Source organism: Lutra lutra, chromosome 7 (assembly GCF_902655055.1).
Source record: "Lutra lutra chromosome 7, mLutLut1.2, whole genome shotgun sequence".
Taxonomy (NCBI): domain Eukaryota; kingdom Metazoa; phylum Chordata; class Mammalia; order Carnivora; family Mustelidae; genus Lutra; species Lutra lutra.
The window spans coordinates 41,468,143-41,491,121 of record NC_062284.1 but is presented as its reverse complement, the minus strand read 5'-3'; the positions used below and the strand labels follow the sequence as shown (position 1 = coordinate 41,491,121).

General features: G+C 34.2%; 1 protein-coding gene across 7 annotated transcripts in view; it reads left to right on the top strand.

Annotated features, from left to right (window-relative positions):
• Positions 1–22,979, top strand: part of ICE2 (interactor of little elongation complex ELL subunit 2) — a 65,459-nt gene that overhangs the window by 13,107 nt on the left and 29,373 nt on the right. For all 7 annotated transcript variants that reach the window (XM_047737886.1, XM_047737884.1, XM_047737883.1 and 4 more), the window contains 6 exons: positions 391–510; positions 11,845–11,982; positions 12,555–12,671; positions 13,032–13,191; positions 14,061–14,242; positions 21,405–22,398. In XM_047737886.1, the coding sequence (XP_047593842.1) occupies positions 391–510; positions 11,845–11,982; positions 12,555–12,671; positions 13,032–13,191; positions 14,061–14,242; positions 21,405–22,398 (1,711 nt within the window). The remainder of the gene's footprint in view (positions 1–390; positions 511–11,844; positions 11,983–12,554; positions 12,672–13,031; positions 13,192–14,060; positions 14,243–21,404; positions 22,399–22,979) is intronic.

Sequence of the window (22,979 nt, the reverse complement as noted above, 5' to 3'; positions counted from 1 at the left end):
CCATTTGGATGTTTGTCTTTTTTATGTTAACTAAGAGCATTCTGTGCAAAAGCTTAATTCCTCAATAAGTAATGTAATATTAGTAATTTGCTCTTCTATTTTTGTGGAGTTAGGTTTTTTTTTTTAATTGAAGCGTTGCTGATAGACAACATCTGTTAGTTTCAAATGTTCCTATAGTTCACTGTGTTTCACATAGTGATTCAAAATTTGTATACATTGTGAAGTTTTTATTAATAAGTTTGTCATTATTATATAGTAGTGTTTACTCTTTCTCTGACTTCTGCTTTGGATAGGACACTTTTATTAGTCTTTATGTCCAAATTATTTGAGAAGTGGTTGTTTTTAGTCAAGCTTCTTATTCCAAGACATGTCTACTTTTTTAAAAATCAGGATATGAAAAAACATGTGAATGAAGAAGTTACTGAATTCCTAAAGTTTTTGCAGAATTCTGCAAAGAAATGTGCACAGGATTATAACATGCTTTCTGAGGATGCTCGTCTCTTCACAGAGGTAAAAAAAAAAAAATCATTTATTTAAACTGGCAAGGAATAGGCAATAACAGCATTTTAAAATGTGTGATGCTCCTGCCACAATCATATAAAGATACCAGTATTATCAATTGAGAGATCAAATTGTGTGTAGGTCTTTTATTCAGCATGTATTTTAAAAATAAAATATTAGAACCTCAAAATCATATACACTAGTAGTATATCCATATTTTTTTTTCTTTTACTGATTGAACTACTAAAATTGAATTATATTTTATTCACATGGATGGTTTGATCTGATGCACTGCTTTCCCTTGTGAGAGAGTGGGTGTTTAAGGTATTACCTTGGTCCTTAAAAATTTGAATGGTCATTTAGTACTTAGTCACATAAATTTGTATTCTTTATCTTCATGGTAACCAGCTACCAAATGGAAGGATTTCAACTGTGAGTTCATTTTTTGATACTTAGATTATTCATGCAAATGTATTAGCAAAGCATGTACATCGTTATACTTTGTATCCTACCATCATTCAGTGGGCTTAGAAGAAATTCAGAATGCACTACTTAAATGGTAACTATTAATACATATTATTGCATTAGAGTTTTTCTGCCAAAACCAGTATGAATTTTTTTGAAGTCTTGAAAACTAGTCATATATAGCAGTGTGATGCACTCAATAGTATTGAACTCTGAATGTAAAAATGGTTAAGATGGTAAGTTTCATGTGTATTACACCACAATTCAAAACAAATAAAACAACTGTTACCTATAATTTAGGGGCAGCAGAGGATATTAGTTTTACCATTTTTTAGACATATTTTAAGGTGAGATTTTGCTGTTAATAGGAACCAGAAGAATGATTCTTCTAAATAAAAGGAAGAATTGCATTTTTATTTTCTCTGAACCTGCACATGATACACTCAAACCAAGTGTCATATTTTTCTGTATGGGAAAGGAATTGTAACTGTTCCTATTTTAATAGTGTCTTTGAAGGGACGAGAATGCTGATTTTAAAACTAAGTCACATCCCCTCATGTCACTGGTTTAAAATGTTTTCTCAGTTCACCCAGAAAGAGAGGGTCTTGGGACGCCCAGGTGGCTCAGGGGGTTAAGCCTCTGCATTCGGCTCAGGTCATGATCTCAGGGTCCTGGGATTGAGCCCCGCATCAGGCTCTCTGCTCAGTGGGGAGCCCGTTTCCCCCTTTCTCTCTGTCTGCCACTCTGTCTACTTGTGATCTCTCTGTTAAATAAATAAAATCTTAAAAAAAAAAAAAAGGAAGAAAGAAAGAGAGGGTCTTTACAAAGTTGTATAATGCCCTATATGATCACACTCTCTCAATCCCCTGACCCCAGCCCAGCTTGCTTCATCTTCTACATACCTCCCTCTCTATCTGCTCCAGCCTACTGACCTCTTTGGTTACTTGAATATTCCAAGTATGGTCCTGTTTTAAGGCCTTTATAGGCTCTTCCCATCTTTCTGGCAAGCTTTTCCCCAGATAAGTGCATGGATTAGTTCCTTGATTTAAGTCTCTCTGTTCAGATGCCAACTTTCAATTAGGATATCCCTAATTACCTTGTAACAAATAGCATCACTTTCAGGGTTCCCTTTACCATGTTTTATTCTTTTTTATTTTCTTTCTCCATAACACCTATATATAAGTGCTTTTTAGTGTACTGCTGTGATCCTAATGACTAAATATGCCTGACACACAATACATTCTCAAGTGCTCGTTGTAATTATTTAGCAAATATGAAAGTGTTCATTAACAAAGTACATTATTTGATAGCTAACAATCAGCATTGTCTTATTTTTTAGTCACATTGACTTGGCAGTATATTTTGTCCAATTTACATCTCCATCCTAAAGGTTCACTGATATTTTTCTGATTTTTTTAGTGTTTTAAAATTTTAATTTTATATTATGAAATGCTGTATATTTATAGAAAAGTATATAGAATGAATATATACAGCTTAACACATAATTATATAGTGAACACCTATGTAGCTCTCTTCCAAGTCGAGAAATAAAACATTCCCAGTAACCCAGAAGCTCCCTCTGTCCCTCCTAATAATAACATTGTCCCTTTGTGAAGAAGTAATCACTGTCATAAGTTTGGTGTTGATAATGTCCATGCACTTTATTTGGTAGTTCTTTGAGCTCACTTTTGCCTGCCTTTGAGTTTTATGTGAACAGAATTCTTCCTTCACTCATTATGTTTGTGAGATTTATCTGCATATAAGTTTGTAGATGTAGTTCATTCATTTTCATTTCTGTGCATTATTACATTGTATGAATAAACTGCAATTTATTCTGTTGATCAAAGTTTGAGTTGTTTCCTTTTTGGAGCTTTTCTAAGCAGTGCTCCTATGAAAGTTCTCATACATGTCTCTTGGAATGGTATCGTTGAGTCATAGAGTATATGCATATCTTCAACATTAGTAAATGTCCAACTATTTTCCAAAGGGTTGCGCCATTTTACAGTCTGCCTGTGAGAGTTTTGTTTGTCTTTATGAGGATATTAACTTGAGGAAGTTAAAACTTACATGGTGGTCATTTCAGTTTTAGGCAATCTAGAGGATATGGTATTATATATGTAATAAGACTTTGCATCTTTTCATACGCTAATTGATTATTTCTTATGAATCAGCTGTTCAAGTTTTGCCCTATATTCTACTGGATTTTCTTTTTGTTGTTGATATGTGGGAGTTCTTTCAAATTTTATGGGTTATGTATGTTGGAAACTTTTTCTTTTATTTGATAAAATGGTCTCTTTTAATCTACAAGTTCCCCCTCCATTCCTTTCTTTTCCTTAAACTTCATCTTTGTAGGGGCGCCTGGGTGGCTCAGTGGGTTGATCCTCTGCCTTCGGCTCAGGTCATGATTTTGGGGTCCTGGGATCATGCCCCATGGTCTCTCTGTTCAGCAGGGAGCATGCTTCCCCCTCTCTCTGCCTGCCTCTCTGCCTACTTGTGATCTGTCAAATAAATAAATAAAATCTTTAAAAAAAAACAACTTCGTCTTTCCAAGAACTTCAGTCATTTGACCTGTAAAATTTCCCATGGTCTAGATTTTGTTGATTGCTTATTCACAGTGACATTCAACATGTTCCTCTTTTCTCTGTATTTCTTACAAATTGTTGTTGGGATCTGGAAGCTTGATCAGAATTATTCTTTGCTAAATGGGTTCAACACATAGACGTTGTGTTCTTTAATCAGGTGGCACGTATATCTGGTTGTTTCTTTTTTGTGGTTGCCGCTGTTCGTGATCGATGCCTAGGTCTATTCATTCACTGGGGAATATAAAAATCGTAGGATTCTAGTTGCATAATTTATTATATTTATTGGTTGAAATAATTTTATTAAGATATATTTTCCCTCATCTGTGTGGTTTCCCCATCCATGTAGCAGAAAAAAATGCTAGATTCTTTCCCTTTATGTGTCAGTTTTGAAAAAATTGATTTCTTCTTCTCCAATGTTGATCAGTGTTTTCTTTTTAAAAAAATATTATGGGTTTGAGTCCACTGTAATTACTCTTTTTGAAGCTCAAATAATACCAGCTTTAGCCAGTGACTGCTCTTCATACAGGTTTTGAGTCTTTTTGAATCACTGTGGTAGTCTTTAGGGCTTGTTTTGTACATTTCCTTTCTTAACTGTGGTATCACCAATTCTCCAGAGCCTTTGTTTCTTTCAGTGGCAAGTGGTATTTCAGGACTACAGTCTGGGTAACTGGGAATGCTCATTGCTCCTGGATTGATCATTGTTTCTGAGAATATTTTAGTCAATGGAGCTAGGAGATACTTATGTAAAGAAAAAATACTACATGTATCTCACTTACTTTTACCACATTATACTCATAACGATCTTAGAATAATATTACTAGTACTGTCAAGCAATAGGATACTGAAAACAATTTGGAAAAAATTTTTTATGTTCTCCCTATTCTCCCCTGCTTTTTTTTTTTTTTTTTTTAAAGAAAAGTAAAGTTTTGACCTTAGGTTTCATCTTTCTTCCTGTTGATGACTGTAGTCACACCCATGCAGTTTTTTATTTTTCATATTTTTATTTAAATTCTTGTTAGTTAACATAGAGTATAACATTGGTTTCAGGAGTAGGATTTAGTGATCTGTCACTTACATATAACACCCAGTGCTCATCATTACAAGTTCCCTCCTCAGTGTCCATCACCCATTTAACGCATCTTTCACCACCTCCCTCCATCAGGTCTGTTTGTTTTCTATCATTGAATTTCTCATGGTTTGTTTCCTTTTCTCTTTTTTTTTCCCCATATGTTTACCTGTTTTGTTTCTTAAATTCCACATATAAATGAAGTCATATGGTATTCTCTTTTCTGACTTATTTCATATAGCATAATACACTTTATCTCCATCTGCATTGTTGCAAATGACAAGATTTCATTCTTTTTGATGACTGAGTAGTATTCCTTTATGTGTGTATAGTATATATGTGTGTATATATACATATATACGTGTGTGTGTCTGTGTGTGTTTATATATACACACACACACAGCACATTTTCTTTATTCATTCATGAGTCGATGGACACTTGTGTTCTTTCCATAGTTTGGCTGTTGTTGATAATGCTGCTGTAAACGTCAGGGCACATATACCCCTTCAAACATGTATTTTTGTATCCTTTCAGTAAATACCTAGTTTATAATTGCTGGATCCTAGGATAGTTCTATTTTTAACTTTTTGGGGAACCTCCATACTGTCTTCCAGGGTGGCTACACCAGTTTGCATTCCCAAATACTAGTAATCTTTTTACATTTTAACAACCTCATAGGTGTGTAGTGGTGTCTCATTATGGCTCTAGTTTGCATTTCCCCAGATGATGTTTTAAAATCTTTGGCTGATTTTATTGTTTTTTTTTTTTAATATATTTTTTTAAAGATTTTATTTATTTATTTATTTATTTTAATTTTTTTTTTTAAGATTTTATTTATTTATTTGACAGACAGAGATCACAAGTAGGCAGAGAGGCAGGCAGAGAGAGAGAGGAAGGGAAGCAGGCTCCCCGCTGAGCAGAGAGCCCGATGCGGGGCTCGATCCCAGGACCCTGGGATCATGACCTGAGCTGAAGGCAGCGGCTTTAACCCACTGAGCCACCCAGGCGCCCCTATTTATTTATTTGACAGAGAGAGAGAGATCACAAGTAGGCAGAGAGGCAGGCAGAGGGGGAGGGGGAAGCAGGCTCCCTGCTGAGCAGAGCACCTGATGCAGGATCCCAGTACCCTGAGATCATGACCTGAGCCAAAGGCAGAGGCTTAACCCACTGAGCCACCCAGGTTCCCCTATTGGTTTTTATTTTTATTGAGTCTTGAAATCTTTATATATTCTGAATACAAGTCTATTATATATCTAGTTTTCTCTAGTTTGTGACGTGTTTTTTAATGTTTTTAAGAGTGTAGCTCAACAGAATTTTAATTTTAATGAAGTCTCATTTTTCAAAATGTTTTATGGTTGGTGCTTTTATGTGTTCTAGTATAGAAATCTTTGCTGACCCCAAGTGGTTCCCATCTGGGATCACTTTTACTTTTACCCCTGCCCTATGGATTTTAGCAATGTCTGGAGACATTTTTTGTTGTCACAAGTGGCCAAGTGCTGCTGGTATTTATCGGCTAGAGGCCAGGGATGTACTAAGCATCAGCAATGCACATGACATGTCCCACAACAAAGAATTATCCAGTGTCTGTAATGCTTGTGTTAAGAAACCCTGATCTAGAGGTTTTATAGTTTTAACTTTACTATGTAACTTCATTTCAAATTTTTATGTTATAAGATGTGAGGTTTGGATCAAAGTTCATTCTTCTTTCATATGGATATCTAATTCGAGCCTAGTAATTCTCACCTGAGAGTGATTTTGCCTCCCAGAGGACAGTTGATAATGTCTGGAGACATTTTTGGTTGTCACAACTGAGGAAGGAGTACTTCCAGCATCTGGTGGATAGAGCTGAGGATGTTGCTAAATATCCTTCAGTGTTTGGGACAGCCCCCCACCACAAAGCATCATCTGGTCCAAAATGTGGAAAGTACCAATATTGAGAAACTCTGCCTAGCACTGTTGGTTGAAAAAGCTATTTTTTCCCGCATTGAATTGCCTTGTCACCAATGATATGTGTGTGGGTCGATTTCCTGACTCTGTTTTATTTCATTAATCTATAAATCTGTCTTCATGCCACTACCACCTAGTCTTGTAAGATTTGAAACCATGTGAGGAAAGTCCTGCAACTTTGTTCTCTTTAAAAATTGTTTTGATTTTTTTAGGCCTTTGCATTTCCATTTGAAATCCACTTGTCAATTTCTACAGGAGAGTTAGTTGGGATTTCAATAGGATTTCTTCCCATCCTGTAGAGTTTGTATTTTACAAGTATCTTTTATTTATTTTTTTTAAGATTTTTTTTATTTATTTGATAGAGAGAGATCATAAGTAGGCAGAGAGAGAGAGAGAGAGAGAGAGAGAGGAGGAAGCAGGCTCCCCGCTGAGCAGAGAGCCCGATGCAGGGCTCCATCCCAGGACCCTGAGATCATGACCCGAGCCGAAGGCAGAGGCTTAACCCACTGAGCCACCCAGGTGCCCCTACAAGTATCTTTTAAAATAGTGCTTAGCTTTATTGCCTTTGTTCCCTTTCTTTTTAAATAAAATCTGACATCTCTTGTCTTTTAACTAGAAAGATTAGTTATTCACATTTATTATGATAATTAACATGCATGGACTTGCTTGTGATTTCATTTGTCTTTTTCTAAAATTCTTTCCAATTTTACTTCTTTTGAGAGGATTGAATCCTTCTTCTCCTTATTGAGTTGGAATTTATTCTTTGTTTTTCTCTTCTCCTAATGGTTACCCTTGAATTTTTACAGTGATTTTTTTTCCCCCCTCATTGAATTGCCTGTCATTGATGTATGGGTCAGTTTCCTGGTTCTATTCTGTTTCTATTAGTCTAGGTATCTACAGGGACTGTAGAGCATTTTGACTTTCATCCATCCCTTCTGACTGATGTTATTTAATGCTGTCTTTTTTAAACCTATTATTTAAACCTGTTATTATTTTATATGTACAGTGTTTTAATTTATCTACAAATTCTGACAATTTTTGGCTTTCCATTGCTTCTTCTCAAATATATATTCTGAGATCATCCTTATTGTTCTTGAAATGCTTTGTGTCCTAGATGTTGCTTTGATGACTGTCTCTTGGTGATGAACAATCTTTAGGTTTATCTGAAAACACTTTTATTTTGTTCTCCTTCTTATACAATAGTTTTGCTCCATACATAATTCTAAGTTGACTGTTTTGTTTCTCAATCTAAAGATTTAATTCTGCTTTTTCTGGCTTCTGTTTTTGAAAAGTGCATCATCTGTTTATCCTTTCTTTTAGGGAATCTGTCTTTCCTTTCTGACTGCTCTTTATTTTGGCATTTAATAGTTTCACTACAATGTTGGTTCATTATATTTCTTGTATCTGTATATTCCTATCCTTAATCAGTTCTGGAAAATTCTCAGCCATTTTCTGTTATTGCTTCTCCTTCATTTTCTCAACTCTGTCTTTCTGGGATTCCCATATTCCCTAGGTTAGACCGCAGTCTGTCTTCTATTCTGTCCCCCACCCCATCTACCTCTCTCCCCCCTTTAACTGTGGTAAAATATAAGTAACATAAAATTGTAACCATTTTTAAGGACAGTTGAATGGCATAAAATACTTTTTATACTGTCATAAATAAAATTCTACCGTCCACCTTTAGAACTTTCTCATCTTCCCAAGCTGAAACCCTGTACTCATTAAATAATAACTCATCATTCCCTTTTATCCCCAGTCCCTGGAAACCACCATTCTACTTTCTAGCTCTATGAATTTGACTTTTCTAGGTATCTCACATAAGTAGAGTATTTGTCCTTTTGTGATTTTTATTTATTTTTATTTATTTTATATATTTATTTTATTATTTATTTATTTACTTACTTTATATTTATTTATTTGATTTTTTTATTTTATTACTTAGCATAGTGTATTCTTCATGGTTCAACCATGTAGTATGTGTATTTCCTTCCCTTTTTAGAATTTATTTTTAATTGTGGTGAAATACACATAACTTAAAATTCGCTACCTTCAATTATCTTTAAGTGTGCAGTTCAGTAATATTAAGTACATTCATATTGTTATATAGCCGATCTCCAGGATCTTTGCACCTTGCAAAACTAAGACTCTACCCATTTCTAAACAGTTTCTGCTAACAACACTTTTGATACCAAATACTTGTTTTGTTCCCCAACCCCACCCCCGACACCAGCCAGTTCTCCCAACTCTCTGGAAGGCAGCTATTCTTACCATTATCCACCAATACAAGTTCTCCAACTCTCTAATAGTAGGCTTAGGGTTCCCATGACCTCTTCCTCTGGTTCAGTAATTTGCTACAGAACTCAGGAAGACACTTTACTTACTATTTCTAGTTTATTATAAAGGATACAACTCAGGAACAGCCAAATGGAAGAGAGAGATGCATAGGGCAAGAAATGGGGGAAGGGGCACAGAGCTTCTATGCCTTCTCCAGGCATATCACCCTCCCCGCACCCATGTGTTCACCAACCTTGGAGCTCTCTGAACCCCGTAGTTTAGGGATTTTTATGGAGGCTTTGTTTCCTAGGCATGATTGATTAAATTATTGGCTGTTGGTGATTAAGTCAATCTCCAGCCCTGTAATCACACCCTGGTCTTTCTGGCATCTGTCCCTCTCACTCTGAAGTTATCTAGGAGCCATGAGTCATCTCATTAGCAAACAAAAGATACTCATTCTTGTCACTCCAGAAATTTCTAGGGTTTTAGTGCCCTGTGTTAGGAACCAAGGACAAAGACCAAATATGTATTTTTTATTTTATCGCATCCATTAAAAAATAACTCTCAATTCCCACCACTCACAGTTTGTAGCAACCACCATTCTACTTTCTGTGAATTTTGATCTTCTCTGGGTAACCCCATATAATTGAAATTTATGGTATTTGCTCTTTGTGATATATTTTACTTAATGTAATGTCTTCAAGATTCACCCATGTTCTAGCATTTTTCTAAATTCCCTTCCTTTTTAAGGCTGAATACATATTCCATTGTATGTATTTGGATATTTTGCTTACCCGTTCATCCATTGATGGTTACTCTGGTTACTTCCATCTTTTGGCAGTTGTGAATAACCCTGCTTTGAACATGGGTGTGCAAATATAGTTCAGATCTCCGTTTTGTGAGCCTTAAATATAAGAGTCTCATGTTCAGCTCCTCATCTGATCTTCCCATTAGAGGAGGCATTTGACCTCAAGATACCTCATCTTTTATGTGTTTTCTGCACACAGCCCCTATTTCTTCTCACTCTAGGTGTGTCGGGTTTATTTATTTACTTACGGTCCTTGAGATTCTTTTTGCTTTTTACTAAGCCAAGTAATGCATGAAAGTTGTTAGTTGTAATTTATCCAGTATCTAGTGGGATTTGGATAGAAGTGCTCTCTCTCTAAAGTATGCCTACTCTATCATACTGCCAGAAGTAGTGTCCATTATGTTTCTACATTTCAAACATGTATAATACCATATTTTTCCTTTTTGACCCAAAATTAAAATCTAGCAGAGTCATTTTCACCTTTCTTTGTAATGATAGATCTGTAGTATGTACTTGCATGTGCTTTTGGTGTATTTAGTTTTCAAGATATTTTGAATATTAAATAACATTTAGTGGTTATTTATTTTATTTTATGGGTTTTATTTATGGGTTTATTTATGGGTTTATTTGAATATTAAATAACAATTGGTGGTTATTTATTTTATTTTATGGGTTTTATTTATGAGTTTATTTGATGGGAAATTGCCAGAATCTCTTAACCTTCATAGCTGTTTTTCAAAGACAAATAAATTATTAGTTAAAAAATGATCCTTTAGTTGCTTGATACCTACCAGTTATGAAATACTTCTAATAATATACAGTAATATATCTGAATATAAGAGTAAAACTGTTAGAGTTTCCTGTGACTTTCTCTTTCCCTAATTACTGAATTAAGTAATTACTAAGTTAGAACACTAACATCCAACACAGTTTTACTAAGAGAGATGTGTGAGCAAATATCTAACTAGAATAGTCTCTGTGTCATATAGTTCTTATATATTGCTTTCTTTTGCATGTGTAGGTTCAGGTTCTTGTTCTTTTCATGGCTGCTATAGGATGGCAATGTTAGGGGTGGAAGTTAACTAATATAAATGAGCAAAGATACTATGCAGATCTGACTGCAGTTGAGGTTTTTTAAAACAAACAACTTTTCCATGTTAACCCACATCTGCCTTAGTTGCAACTAATATCCCAAATAAAATACCAAAGTCAGCATTGAAAAGAATGGATGGAGAGGGAAAATGTGAAAGACAGCAGGGAGTGAGGATTAAGGAAGGGGAGAAGAGGATATGAGATTAAATGAAAAGACACTGGAGTAAAGTTAATAATTTGTAACTTAATGAATTTTATAAATGTCTGAAAGAGGATATAAAGATTACAAAGATATGCTTATTGCTAATTTACTTTTGTGATATAAAGTAAATTCTAAAAGCTTCAGATTAGATTCATTGACAAGAAAAATTCATTGACAAGAAAAAATATGTTTCTTAGAAGATGATATACATATGTTTTTAATTATAACCCCACTCCTACCCAAAATCACTCTGCATCTTTGAGTTATTTACATATTATCACAATATCATGTATTCTGCTTGAGTAAAGCTGTGAATTTTATTTCCTTCTTGATTATATTTCCTGGTAAGTTATTAGTATTTTGAAAAGTTTAGAGAGAAGAAAATACTAAATACTCCATCATTTAATTAGTTTTAACATTGTTATTTATTTTTTTAGATTGTAGATTAGGGTGATTTCTTGGATAACTACTTGGTTAATTCTTTGTGCTTGGGAATATTTTTAGTGTGTTAAACTTATTTATTTCTAATTAGTCATATATCTGCTTTTATTGCAAGAAAATGTGTTAAAATTTTCATGTGGCTTTATTTCCTTGACAGTTTCTTAAATAGCACAGAAAATATGATGCATCTTTTCTATTTAATTTTAAATTTTAATACTATTGCTAATTTTAGTATTATTAAATACCAATCATTTAAGAAATTAGGTTAAAAAGAATTATTATGAAAATAAGAGAGTAACTCAAGTAAGGAATATACATTATGCTTGGATTATTAGAAGTTTGATTAATGAAATGAGACTAATATTCGTAATGAATAATTATATAGTCACATGTAACTAAGTTACTTTCGTTGTATTATTAGGAAAATATGGTTCAAATGAATTTCTCTTCATTTTTATTTCCTAGCAAATTTTAAGAGCTTGTATTGAACAAGTGAAAAAGTATCCAGAGTTCTATACTCTTCATGAAGTCACAAGCTTAATGGGATTCTTCCCATTCAGAATAGAAATGGGATTAAAGTTAGAAAAAACTCTTCTCGCATTGGTAAGGTTTACCAATGAAGGTATAAACTTATTTTAAATATCACCTATATTTCAGGTGGACAAGATATATATTTAGGTTTTGAACAATAATGAGCTGTAACTTCTAAAATATGCAATGCAAATGTGTCTTTTTTATTTTATAGATATTAGTACTTCATATATATTTTTTTAAATGTCACTACCAACTTTATTTCTTGGTTTTCTTTTCTTCGTTTCTTATCTTTCTTCATGTTCCAAAGTACAGCAGGGAACCTTTTTTCTTTCAAATTATTTTACTCAAAATCACTGGAAGTAAGTTTGTATAGAGAGGATATTTTAGAGTTTCTGTTATATTTGTACCTTATAAAATGAAAGGTTAGAATGTAAAGTGGTAAGGAAAATGGCATGGCATCCTTGTCTTGAACCTTTAAAAAAAAATCACATGTAGGTTATCAAGCAAAATCATGGAAGTCATGGCTTTTAAGAAGTTTTTAGAGTGGAGAATTTTAAGAGTTTCATATGATGAAAAGATACTTTTCTTAGGGAAAAAAATACATGTGATATTTGCAATAAGAGATTCCCTTTTTTTCTTAGGGCAGTGTAAAATATGTGAAAACTGTATTTCCCTCAATGCCTGTGAAGTTGCAGCTCTCAAAAGATAACATATCTACCACTGAGACACCAGAAAAAACAGCTGCAGCTATGCATTATGTAAGTAGGAAAGTACTTTTGGATTTTCCCGAGTAATCTTCTGTACCTCATAAAGTACATATGATCTTACTGTTCTAAAGTCCCCTTCTTGGGGTGTCTGGGTGGCTCTGCCGGTTAAGCATCTCCTTTCAGCTGGGGTCATGATCTCAGGGTCCTGGAATCGAGCCCCATGTCATGCTCCCTATTCCACCTCCCTACTCCCCCAGCTCATGCTTTCTTGTTCTCTCTCTCTTTCAAATAAATAAAATCTTAAAAAAAAAAAAAAAGTCCCCTTCCTAAATGTCTCCCTTCTTTTTAGTACATCATCAAAGAAATTTTCAATAAATATAATGAAGTAACAAGTTATATGTTGTTTTTCAGGATATTAGTAAAGATCCAAATGCCGAGAAGCTTGTTTCAAGATATCACCCTCAGATAGCTCTAACCAGTCAATCATTATTTACATTATTAAATAATCATGGACCAAACTACAAGGAACAGTGGGAAATTCCTGTGTGTATTCAAGTAATACCCGTTGCAGGTTTGTGATTTACCATATCAAGTAATAATCTCAAAACAGGAGTTGGAACACTTGTATTTCAGCTGTCTAAATATAGGTGGTCATTTGTCAAATAAAAAAAACCTTAGGTTTTGATTTAAGGAGGATGTAAATTTTACATTTACATTTAGTAGAACTTTAAATATGTAGTACTACTATAGGATTCATCCTCACATATAAGTAATTAGATATATAAAACTTGTATCCATATTGGGGGAGGTAAGAGAGAATTATGGTTTAGGGTACCCAAAAATACGTGAAATAATGAAGCTCTTTCACTGAAATGAAAAGAATGCGATACGTTATTAGACAACCTCAAATGGTGAGTTTCCAAGACTTATTTACTTGTTTGGTATTGGAATTCAGAATTAACAATAGGTCTATCCTTGTAAGTATAGGGTTGTTTTTCCTTGGACAGTAAAGTTAATATCTTCTAGAATTCATATTATTGTATATAACAATTATAGTCAATATAGAACTATATCTAATAAAATGAAATTACAGATTAGAGTTTAATGTAATATATTCTCTGTGGTTGAATTTCATCACTTTTTGAAAACATAGTCCTGTAAGAACTGAGTAATAATGACAGGTAAAAGTATAGGAAATGAAAAGCAGAAAATCTTTTTAAAAATTATTAGAGAACATTTTTTTCTTCCCGGTCAAATTTTCTCACCCTTATAACTGTAGGGGACATTAAAGATCACAAGTTCAAGGCTGGAATATACATGAGATGTGCTACACTTTCTTATGCTCTATTTCTTTATTTGGTGATCTTTCTGTCCTGCATCCTGTTTGTTTTGAAATAGAACTTCTAGAAACTAACCACTTTCTTCTGTTTTTGTTTTAAGGTTCAAAACCAGTTAAAGTAATTTATATTAATTCACCACTTCCCCAAAAGAAAATGACAATGAGAGAGAGAAATCAAATCTTCCATGAAATTCCATTAAAATTCATGATGTCCAAAAACACATCTGTTCCAGTCTCTGCAGTATTTATGGACAAACCAGAAGATTATATGTCTGAAATGGAAGTATGTAATGCTTGCTTTTTTTTTTTTTTTAAAGGGAATGTTCTTTATCTTTTTGAAGCATAAAGTTTTATTACATTTCTTTAAATCTAGTAGTTAAAAATAAAGGCTTTAGATTGATACTTAAAATTGAACCCCAGGTCAAGCTAGACTTTAAGCAACTAATTTAACTTCTCGCAACCTCAGTTATCTCCTTTTGTAAAAGAAAGATGATGATATGTACTTCAAAAGACTTTGTAAGGATTAAGTTTGATATTATATGTAAAATGCTGAGTACAGTCTTTAGTATATATGTAAAACTTAGTGGTGGTGGTAATCATGATAGTGGTTTTATTTAATTGGCCTCATTCATATTCAAGAGTTTTTAAGTATGAAAAGGAATAGATGAGTTTGATTGGTGCAGAAAAGTATTTGGCCAGATTGTTAATCTTTTTCCGTATACTCAGTAGCTGCGTGACCTTAGGCAAGCTTCATAATTTCCCTGTCTCTGGTTTGCTCATCTGTAAAATGGGCTTCATGACAGTACCTAACTCAGGATTATTTGGGATTAAATGAGTTAATACAAGTAAAGCATTTAGGACAATGCCTGGCACTCCATAAATACTATTTTTATTATTTCATGTTTAGACAAAACTTTATTCATTTTACTCATTTTACAAATACTTATTGAGCAGATACTGTCCTATGCACTGAGGATACAGCAGTGAATAAAATTAAAGTCTCTTTTTCTCTCACAGTTTACATTAGTGATAGAGAATGAAGATAATAAAATTTCAGGGAATAAGCAGTTAGTGATAAATGCTATTCAGAAAAATAGAGTAGGCTAAGGGTAAAGAGATGGGAATGAGACTATTTTAAATTGATGACCAAGAAGGTTTTTCCAAAGAGAGAAAATTTGAACAAAGACTTGAATAAAGTGAAAGAGCAAACAAAATCAGAAGATAAAATAGAAAAACTTTTTAGTTTATATTATTTATACCTAGGAGCTAATACTATTTTAAGAATATTGGCTTTTTGTGTTCCATATTTGTTTTTCTCTGCTATTAGCCATTAATTTATTTATGGTGTAATATCATAAAGCACTTCCAGAGTTTGAGTTTTCTTTTTTTACATTTTTAAATCTTATACTTGGTGTGAGGTGAATGTCAAGAAGTAACAAGCACTACGAAGAAACATGAAGTAGGTTAAAAGGGATAAAAGTGACAGGGTAACTTCTTTCTGTAATGGTAAACCAAGTAATTTGGACCTTGACCATTACTAATTACAACTTAAAAAGCTGGACAAAATTTAAAATCTCTTTCTTAGCATAATCGAAGAGCTAACAAGATCGTGAGGAATTACAGGGCTGAGATACTAGAGAAGACCAGAATCCAGAGAGTTAATCTTAGAGTCATTTTTGTTCTGAATGGATTTGCTGTTTCTGAAAGGGCAGCAAAAAATGAACTATGCTTTTGGCAATATCACAAGACTAGGGTGACAAAAGTCAAAATTTGATTTTCTACCAAGGGCTTGAACCCTACAGAGCTGCACCCCGGGAGTAAGGGTGAACTAGAAATAAATCCACTTTCTCAGAGATTGTAAATGTTTTCAGGCCTTGAACTTGGATTGAGATGCTTTTGGATTGCTAGTGTCTCTAGACATCTAGTAAGAAAAAATGAAAATGATTCTTAGAGGAACATAATGTCATTTTGAGCCATAAATTATTTCTACAGTTAACTCTTTAAATAAAATATCCAGAAAGCATAAGGATAACTGAACTGGATATTGTGATTAAGAACCATCAGAAACAATGACCAAAGAAATTGACTCATGGAAACAGATCCTGCAATTATCAGTCACAAACTGTTAGCCAGCTCTGTTTAATTATACAGTGTTCAAGGAAATTAAAGCCATGCTTAAAAATTTCAATGGGGAACTAGAAAATTTAAAAGAGATCATAGATTTGAAAAAGAACTAAAGAAAAAATTATCAACTGCAAAATATAGCAACTTAAGAATTTTGTAAATGGGGTTATTAGCGCCTTAAATAAAGCTGAAAAGAGAATTGATAAACTGGAAGATGGGTCTCAAAAGACTATCCATAATGAAACACAGACAAAAATATAGAAAATAGGGAGAATAGGGCCAGAGATATCGAGGATATAGTGAACATCTAATATATGTGTAGTTTTACCCAGAAGAATAGTAAAAAGAGATAATCAGACCAAAGCAATAGTTGGAAACAAAGAAGAACCCCCCTCCCCTTTTTTTAAGATTTTATTTTATTTATTTGACAGAGAAGGAGAGAGATCACAAGTAGGCAGAGAGGCAGGCAGAGAGAGAGGAGGAAGCAGGCTCCCTGCTGGGCAGAGAGCCTAGACTCGGGGCTCGATCCCAAGACCCTGAGATCATGACCTGAGCTGAAGGCAGAGGCTTAATCCACTGAGCCACCCAGGCGCCCCAAAGAAGAAACTCTTAAAAGCCACCAGAAACCAGGTACCTGGGTGGCACAGTTAGTTAAGTGTCCAACTTTTGATTTCAGCTCAGGTAGTGATCTTAGGGTTATGAGACTGAGCCCTGCATTGGGCTCTGTGCTCAGCTTGGAGTCAGCCTGAGACTCTCTCTCCCCCTACTCTCTGCTTTTCCCTGCCTCTTTCCCTCTCTAATATAAATGAATAAGTAAATCTTTAAAAACAAAAAAAAAGCCACCAGAAAAACAAAAGGCACATTACCATTATAAGACTAAGAGACTAGCAAGTAATTTGTCAGCAACAACAATGGAAGCTAGAAGACAATGGTACAATATATTGTGCCAAAATAACCCATACACTAAAATTCTTAATCAGGGGAAATATCCTTAAATAAAAAATTAAAGATATTTTCAGATAAAAACTGGGTTTGCTACCAGAAGACTTATAATGGTAATGTGCCTTTTGTTTTTCTGGTGGCTTTTTTTTTTTTTTTTTTTTAAGATTTACTTATTCATTTATATTAGAGAGAGAAAGAGGCAGGGAGAAGCAGAGAGTAGGGGGAGAGAGAGTCTCAGGCTGACTCCAAGCTGAGCACAGAGCCCAATGCAGGGATGTTCTTCAGGCACAAGGAAAATAATCTCAGGAGGAGAATGGTACAGATGCAAGAAGGAATAAAGAAAAACAAGTGAAAATAATATGGGTAGGCTGTAATTTGTAGATGAGTCCAGGGACAGTCGGGAAATTAAGAGAGTTCTGAGATGACCTGAGCCATAAAATCCCTAGAAACTAACCAACCAAAGCTCCTTCCAAAACAAAAGCCTTCACTCAGACTAAAAGAGTTCATACTGAGTAAAACAAGGACATTAAAAGAAAGGAAAAGAGAAGTTTTCATATAACTGAGGGAGAGGGGACTAGAGAAAGCAGATTTCAGAATGTACTTAAGATATTATACACATATGCACACACAAATTTATATGCATGCATACATACCTACAAAAATACATACATGCATACATACATACAAAAATACATACCTTGTGGTAACTTGGAGCATGAGTTTAGAGCCATGAAGTTCAGAAAGCTATCTTGGCATGCCCTTAAACAGGATTGTCCTCCCATAGGAGCAGGAGAACCCATCAAATTTAAAGTCAAGAAACAGAAGAGGACTGTTGATGGAAACCCTTATAAAAGTACTAGAGAAAAAAACATAACTGCTGTAACATTTCCATAATCAAGTGAAGAAAGATGTACCAACAAAACATGAAATGAGTTCATCCTTTGCTGTAGAAATCTCAATTCTAGAAATGTAGCTAAGAAGTACACTGGGGAGGGCTGCCTTGCTGGCTTTAGTGGTAGAACATGACTCTTGATCTTGGGGTTGTAGGTGCAAACCCTGCTTTGAGTGTAGAAGTTACTTAAAATCTTACCATGATGCCTAAGTGGCTCAGTCAGTTAATTGTCTTCAGCTCAGGTTGTGACCCAGAGTCCTGGGATTGAGTCTGGAGTGAGGCTCCTTGCTCAGCAGGGAGCCAGCTTCTCCTTCTGCCTGTCCTGGGATTGAGTCCCAGATGGGGGGACTCAGCAGAAGTCTGCTTCTTCCTCTGCCCCTCCCCGCTTGCTTGTGCTTTCTCTCTCTCTGTTAGATAAATAAATAAAATCTTCAAAGAAGTTGAGTAAAAGCCTTATCATAATAATGGAATAGTCTCAAAAAGATGCCAGAGCCAGCTGGAGGGTTTCCTATTGACCAGAGATGTGTCAGTTTGACATGACATGGAATGACTGCGGTGAATTAAAACATGTGAAATATGTTAAAACCCCTGAACTCATAATGATACTTAAAAAAAAAAATTACTAGTCACCTTTGGAGGGTGCTAGTGCATATAGTCATTCTAAAAACTGTTTATAAAAAGAGAAGATACCAGATATTTGTCTTGCCTTTCTAGTACAAACTATATTTTAGGGTAATGTTAGAATATGACTGTCACCATTTTGCAGCTCCTAATGAAATAGTGAATCTAAGCAATAATCATCAGTGGTGGCTATTTAAAATCATCAGTGAGGATTTTCATAATGGACAGATTAAGTTGTGGACACTTGATGAACCAACAGATCGATTGTAATATCACAGGAAGAAAGACAACCAGACATCATCAGCCTCCTGGTTGAAGTAGAAAGAACATAGTATGACTATATTCAGGATAAAAAAACAACAACAAAAAAACTATACCTGAATCTAATAAAGCTACTAGATTGTTTTAATAGGAAATTTAGGGAATAGAAGAATGTGTTAAATGACAGAGGGATACAGAAGCTAAAATCCAGAATTGGACATTTTTGCAGGATAACTAACTTATTTTTTCCTATAAATATCTGGTAATATGGGAGTTGTTAGAATATGGGGGAGAGGCATTTGACAAATTAAAGAAAATTGAGAGCTTTGTCAACCAAATACAGTGGGGATCTTGATTAGATCCTGGTTCCAATAAACAATTGTAAAAAATATATATATCAGACTTGGAAATTTTAACACTGATTAGGTATTTTATGACATTAAGGAATTATTTTTATCGATATAACTAATGATATGTTTTAGAGAAGAATCCTTTTACAACTGCATACTGAAGTATTTACAGATAAATGATATTTAAAATTTTATTTAAGTTCTGTTAGAGATGAGACCATTGTTTTCAATTCATTAATTTTTGGTTTTATAATTATTAAATTATTCATTTTATTATATAATTATATTAGTGTTATTTTCTTATTTCTTGAAAAGATTGTGAATGATATTTCTGATCTTCAGTGTTCTATTTTCTGTTGCGTTTTAACTATTCTGCAATTATTTGTATTTTCTTCTTTTATCCAACAATTTGGAGGGTGTTTTAGGGTCCAAGTGCTTGGCTTTATTGTTGTGTGTTTGTATTTATTCTTAATGATCTCTAATTTTATTTTCTTCTAAACAGAGAGTAAGATCTTAGCAGATTCTGCTTTGCGCTATATTGATGTTTTCTTTATATGTTAATTTATAGTCCATCTTTGGAAATGCCCCTTGGATTCTTGGGAGGGAAAAGGTATATCTTTGCAGTATATATATGTGTTTTCAGTCATTCATATATATTGGTTTCATTTAATAGTATATGTACTTCCTATATCCATTTTACTCAGAGACAGTGTACTGTTGACTAAGTGCAGTTGTGTTTCTGTCAAATTTTCCTTTTATTCTTCAATTTTGACTACCTGTTTTGAAGTTATTTGGCATGTCACAATTCACTATTCATAGATTTCATCTTTTTTCAATGCAGGATTCCTTTGATGCTTTTTGCATTGAATTCTGCTTTGTCTAACACTTTATATTGCTCTCTTTTACTTCCATTTCTTAACATTATGTCCCATTGTTTTGTTTTTAACCTGTGTAAGAATGCCTTATGTAAACAGCATATAGTTTTCTTTTCTTTCCTTTCCTTTTTTTTTTAAACTAAATTTCGTGGTCTATTTTATAAGAGTTACATTTACTGAGAAGTTTTTTACTATGTGCCAGGGACTATGCCAAGAAACTTTCTATATACAAGTTCTCATTTAATCCTTAGAACAAATCCAAGAAGATGACCCTATCATCACTATTTAGAAATGAAGAAATTGAAGTTCAGAGAGGTTGAATAACTTAATGGGTTTTTCTTTCTTACTCACTATGTGATTACTGTTAGACATTTCCTCCCTCAGATCCTCAACTGTATGACTAGTGGGTGTGCATAGCATGTAACCAGATTTTTATAGTATTTATCTAAAGTCCTTTGCTAGATTGAGGAGAGATCTATTGCTGCTTGCGGAGAGGACAGTTTATTCTTGAACAAATTAAAGCTGTCTGTAGTTCTTCCTTTACCAAAACAGTACATGAAAAACTACAGCCTCAAGGGCTTCATGTCCCAGAAGATAATAAAATCATTTCCTGTCCATATTACTAGGAGTTGTTTTTTTGAGTAGGTGTAGAAAATCACTGATGATGTTAGGAATACATCAGAAGCTGGTGACCCTTCCTGAGCTGCATTAAAAAGCAGCTTCCTCACAGTGGCAAAGAGGCTTCCTCCTGGTCAGCTAACTACAGGTGTCTCTACAAGAGTGTAATGGAGTGGTTATCATTGAAAATCTACTGCCTTCCTATTTGACCCCACACTTGTTCTTTGTGGTTCTGTTTTCTGATGAGTGGAAATTCCTTTTGGGATATACAGGTTCACAAGTATTCCGTATTTCCTATGCTGTTACAACTTGGCATATTTGTCTTGTGTTTCATCAGCATTTCAGTGGGAAGGGTTGGGGGATGGTGTAACTGGGTGACCAGCATTAAGGAGGGCACGTGATGTAATGAGTGCTGTGTGTTATATACAACTGATGAATCAGTGAACTCTGCCTTGAAACTAAAAATACACTGTATGTTAATTGAATTTAAATTTTAAAAAATAATTTGAAAACAAGAAAAAAATAGTGATCCATTAAACTCTTTAATTCTAAAAAAAAAATAATTCAATGCGAAGGTAAGATTGAATGAATTAGTTTCTAGTAGTTTATCATTATCTTAAGCAAAAACCTTTCAAAGCCATTAGACATTTCTTTCTGCTTTTAAAGAGTATGAACTGTCTTTATGAGGGGTAGGGGCATTAAGCTATAGATGAGGGGTGTCCTGGAATACCTGCTAAGAGTTTACCAATATATTTTCTTAAGATGTCTTATGAAGTTAATGAGTGCCGAAAAATTGAGACCCTTGAAAATTTGGACCTGGATTTTGATGGTGACGTCACAGAACTTGAAACTTTTGGAGTAAACCCCACCAAACCATCAAAGTCACCAAGTCCAGCAAGCACTTCCACAGTACCCAACACAACAGATACTCTCACAGTTCCCAGCACAGCAACAGCATCTGTGGTACCAACCACACCAGACATTTCTGCTCATTCTAGAAGTTTATCTCAGATTCTGATGGAACAGCTGCAAAAGGAGAAACAGCTGGTGACTGGTATGGATTGTGGCCCTGAGGAATGCAAAAATAAAGATGATCAGGGATTTGTACCTTGTGGTGAAAAGGCATCAAATACTGACAAGTTTTTGGTGCAGGATAATGACTTGAAAATATCTGATTCCTTGCAGTTAGAAGGTTCTACAGAAATTGAAATCTCTCATAAAAATGATTTGGCTACTGATACAGTATATGCCCCTGAAAAACTAAATGTTCTGGAGAACTCAGACAGTTCAAAGGAAAAGCTTGTTACCTCAGAAGCAGTAAGAAGTGAAGATGTAGTTCTTTGCAATAGTGATACAGATGAAGACTGTTTAATCATTGATACAGAGTGTCAAAATAATAGTAATGGAAAGACAACTGATAGGAATTCTAATTTAAGTTCTAAAACAGCTAGCCCCAATTCTTCTTCAGCACAGGCTTCTGTAGGAAACCAGACTAATCCTACTTGTAGTCCTGAAGAGTCATGTGTTTTAAAAAAACCTATCAAACGAGTATATAAAAAATTTGATCCAGTTGGAGAAATTTTAAAAATGCAAGATGAACTCCTAAAGCCAATTTCCAGAAAAATACCTGAATTGCCCTTAATGAATTTGGAAAATTCTAAACAACCTCCTGCTTCTGAGCAATCCTCTGCTCCTTCAGATGTCTCTAGTTGGCCAAAATCTGTATGGCCTTCTGCGTTTCAGAAGCCAAAAGGACGTAAGTAAATATTTACAAAGACCTTTATATTAATTGTTCTACCTCTTCCTTATCCTTAGGTTTTTCTCCTTTATTCCCTTTCTTTCTCTTTGCTATGACCTGTCTTATGATATTTACATGGTCATTGATATTTTATTTTTCAAGGTACTGATCAGTGTATCAGCTTCCAAAATCTTCTCTTTAAATATGTACACAAAGTTATATGGATTTTTGTAACCTATGTTTATCCAACATGTACAGTGGCTACTGTAACTACAGATACACTATATCTCACTATATCTCACTATATCTTCACTGAACGATGAAGGGGAAGTGATCAAAAATAATCATAAACATTTATGAGTCCAAAATTTACTAATTCATGGTGTGGGACTCTAGTTTTACTCTTTTTCACTTTCTGAAAGAAATATAAAGCTTTACCCCAGCTCTACCTAGATTAGAAAAAACATCACTTTCTTAAAACTTCTTTTCTTCTTCATTTGTTCTCATGAATTTAAACTTTGTCTAGAGTTATGGAAGGTGGTAGTTAAAGCTTTGACCTCAGCTCTTGCTGCAGTTCCAGTAAAAGTAAACAGAAATGG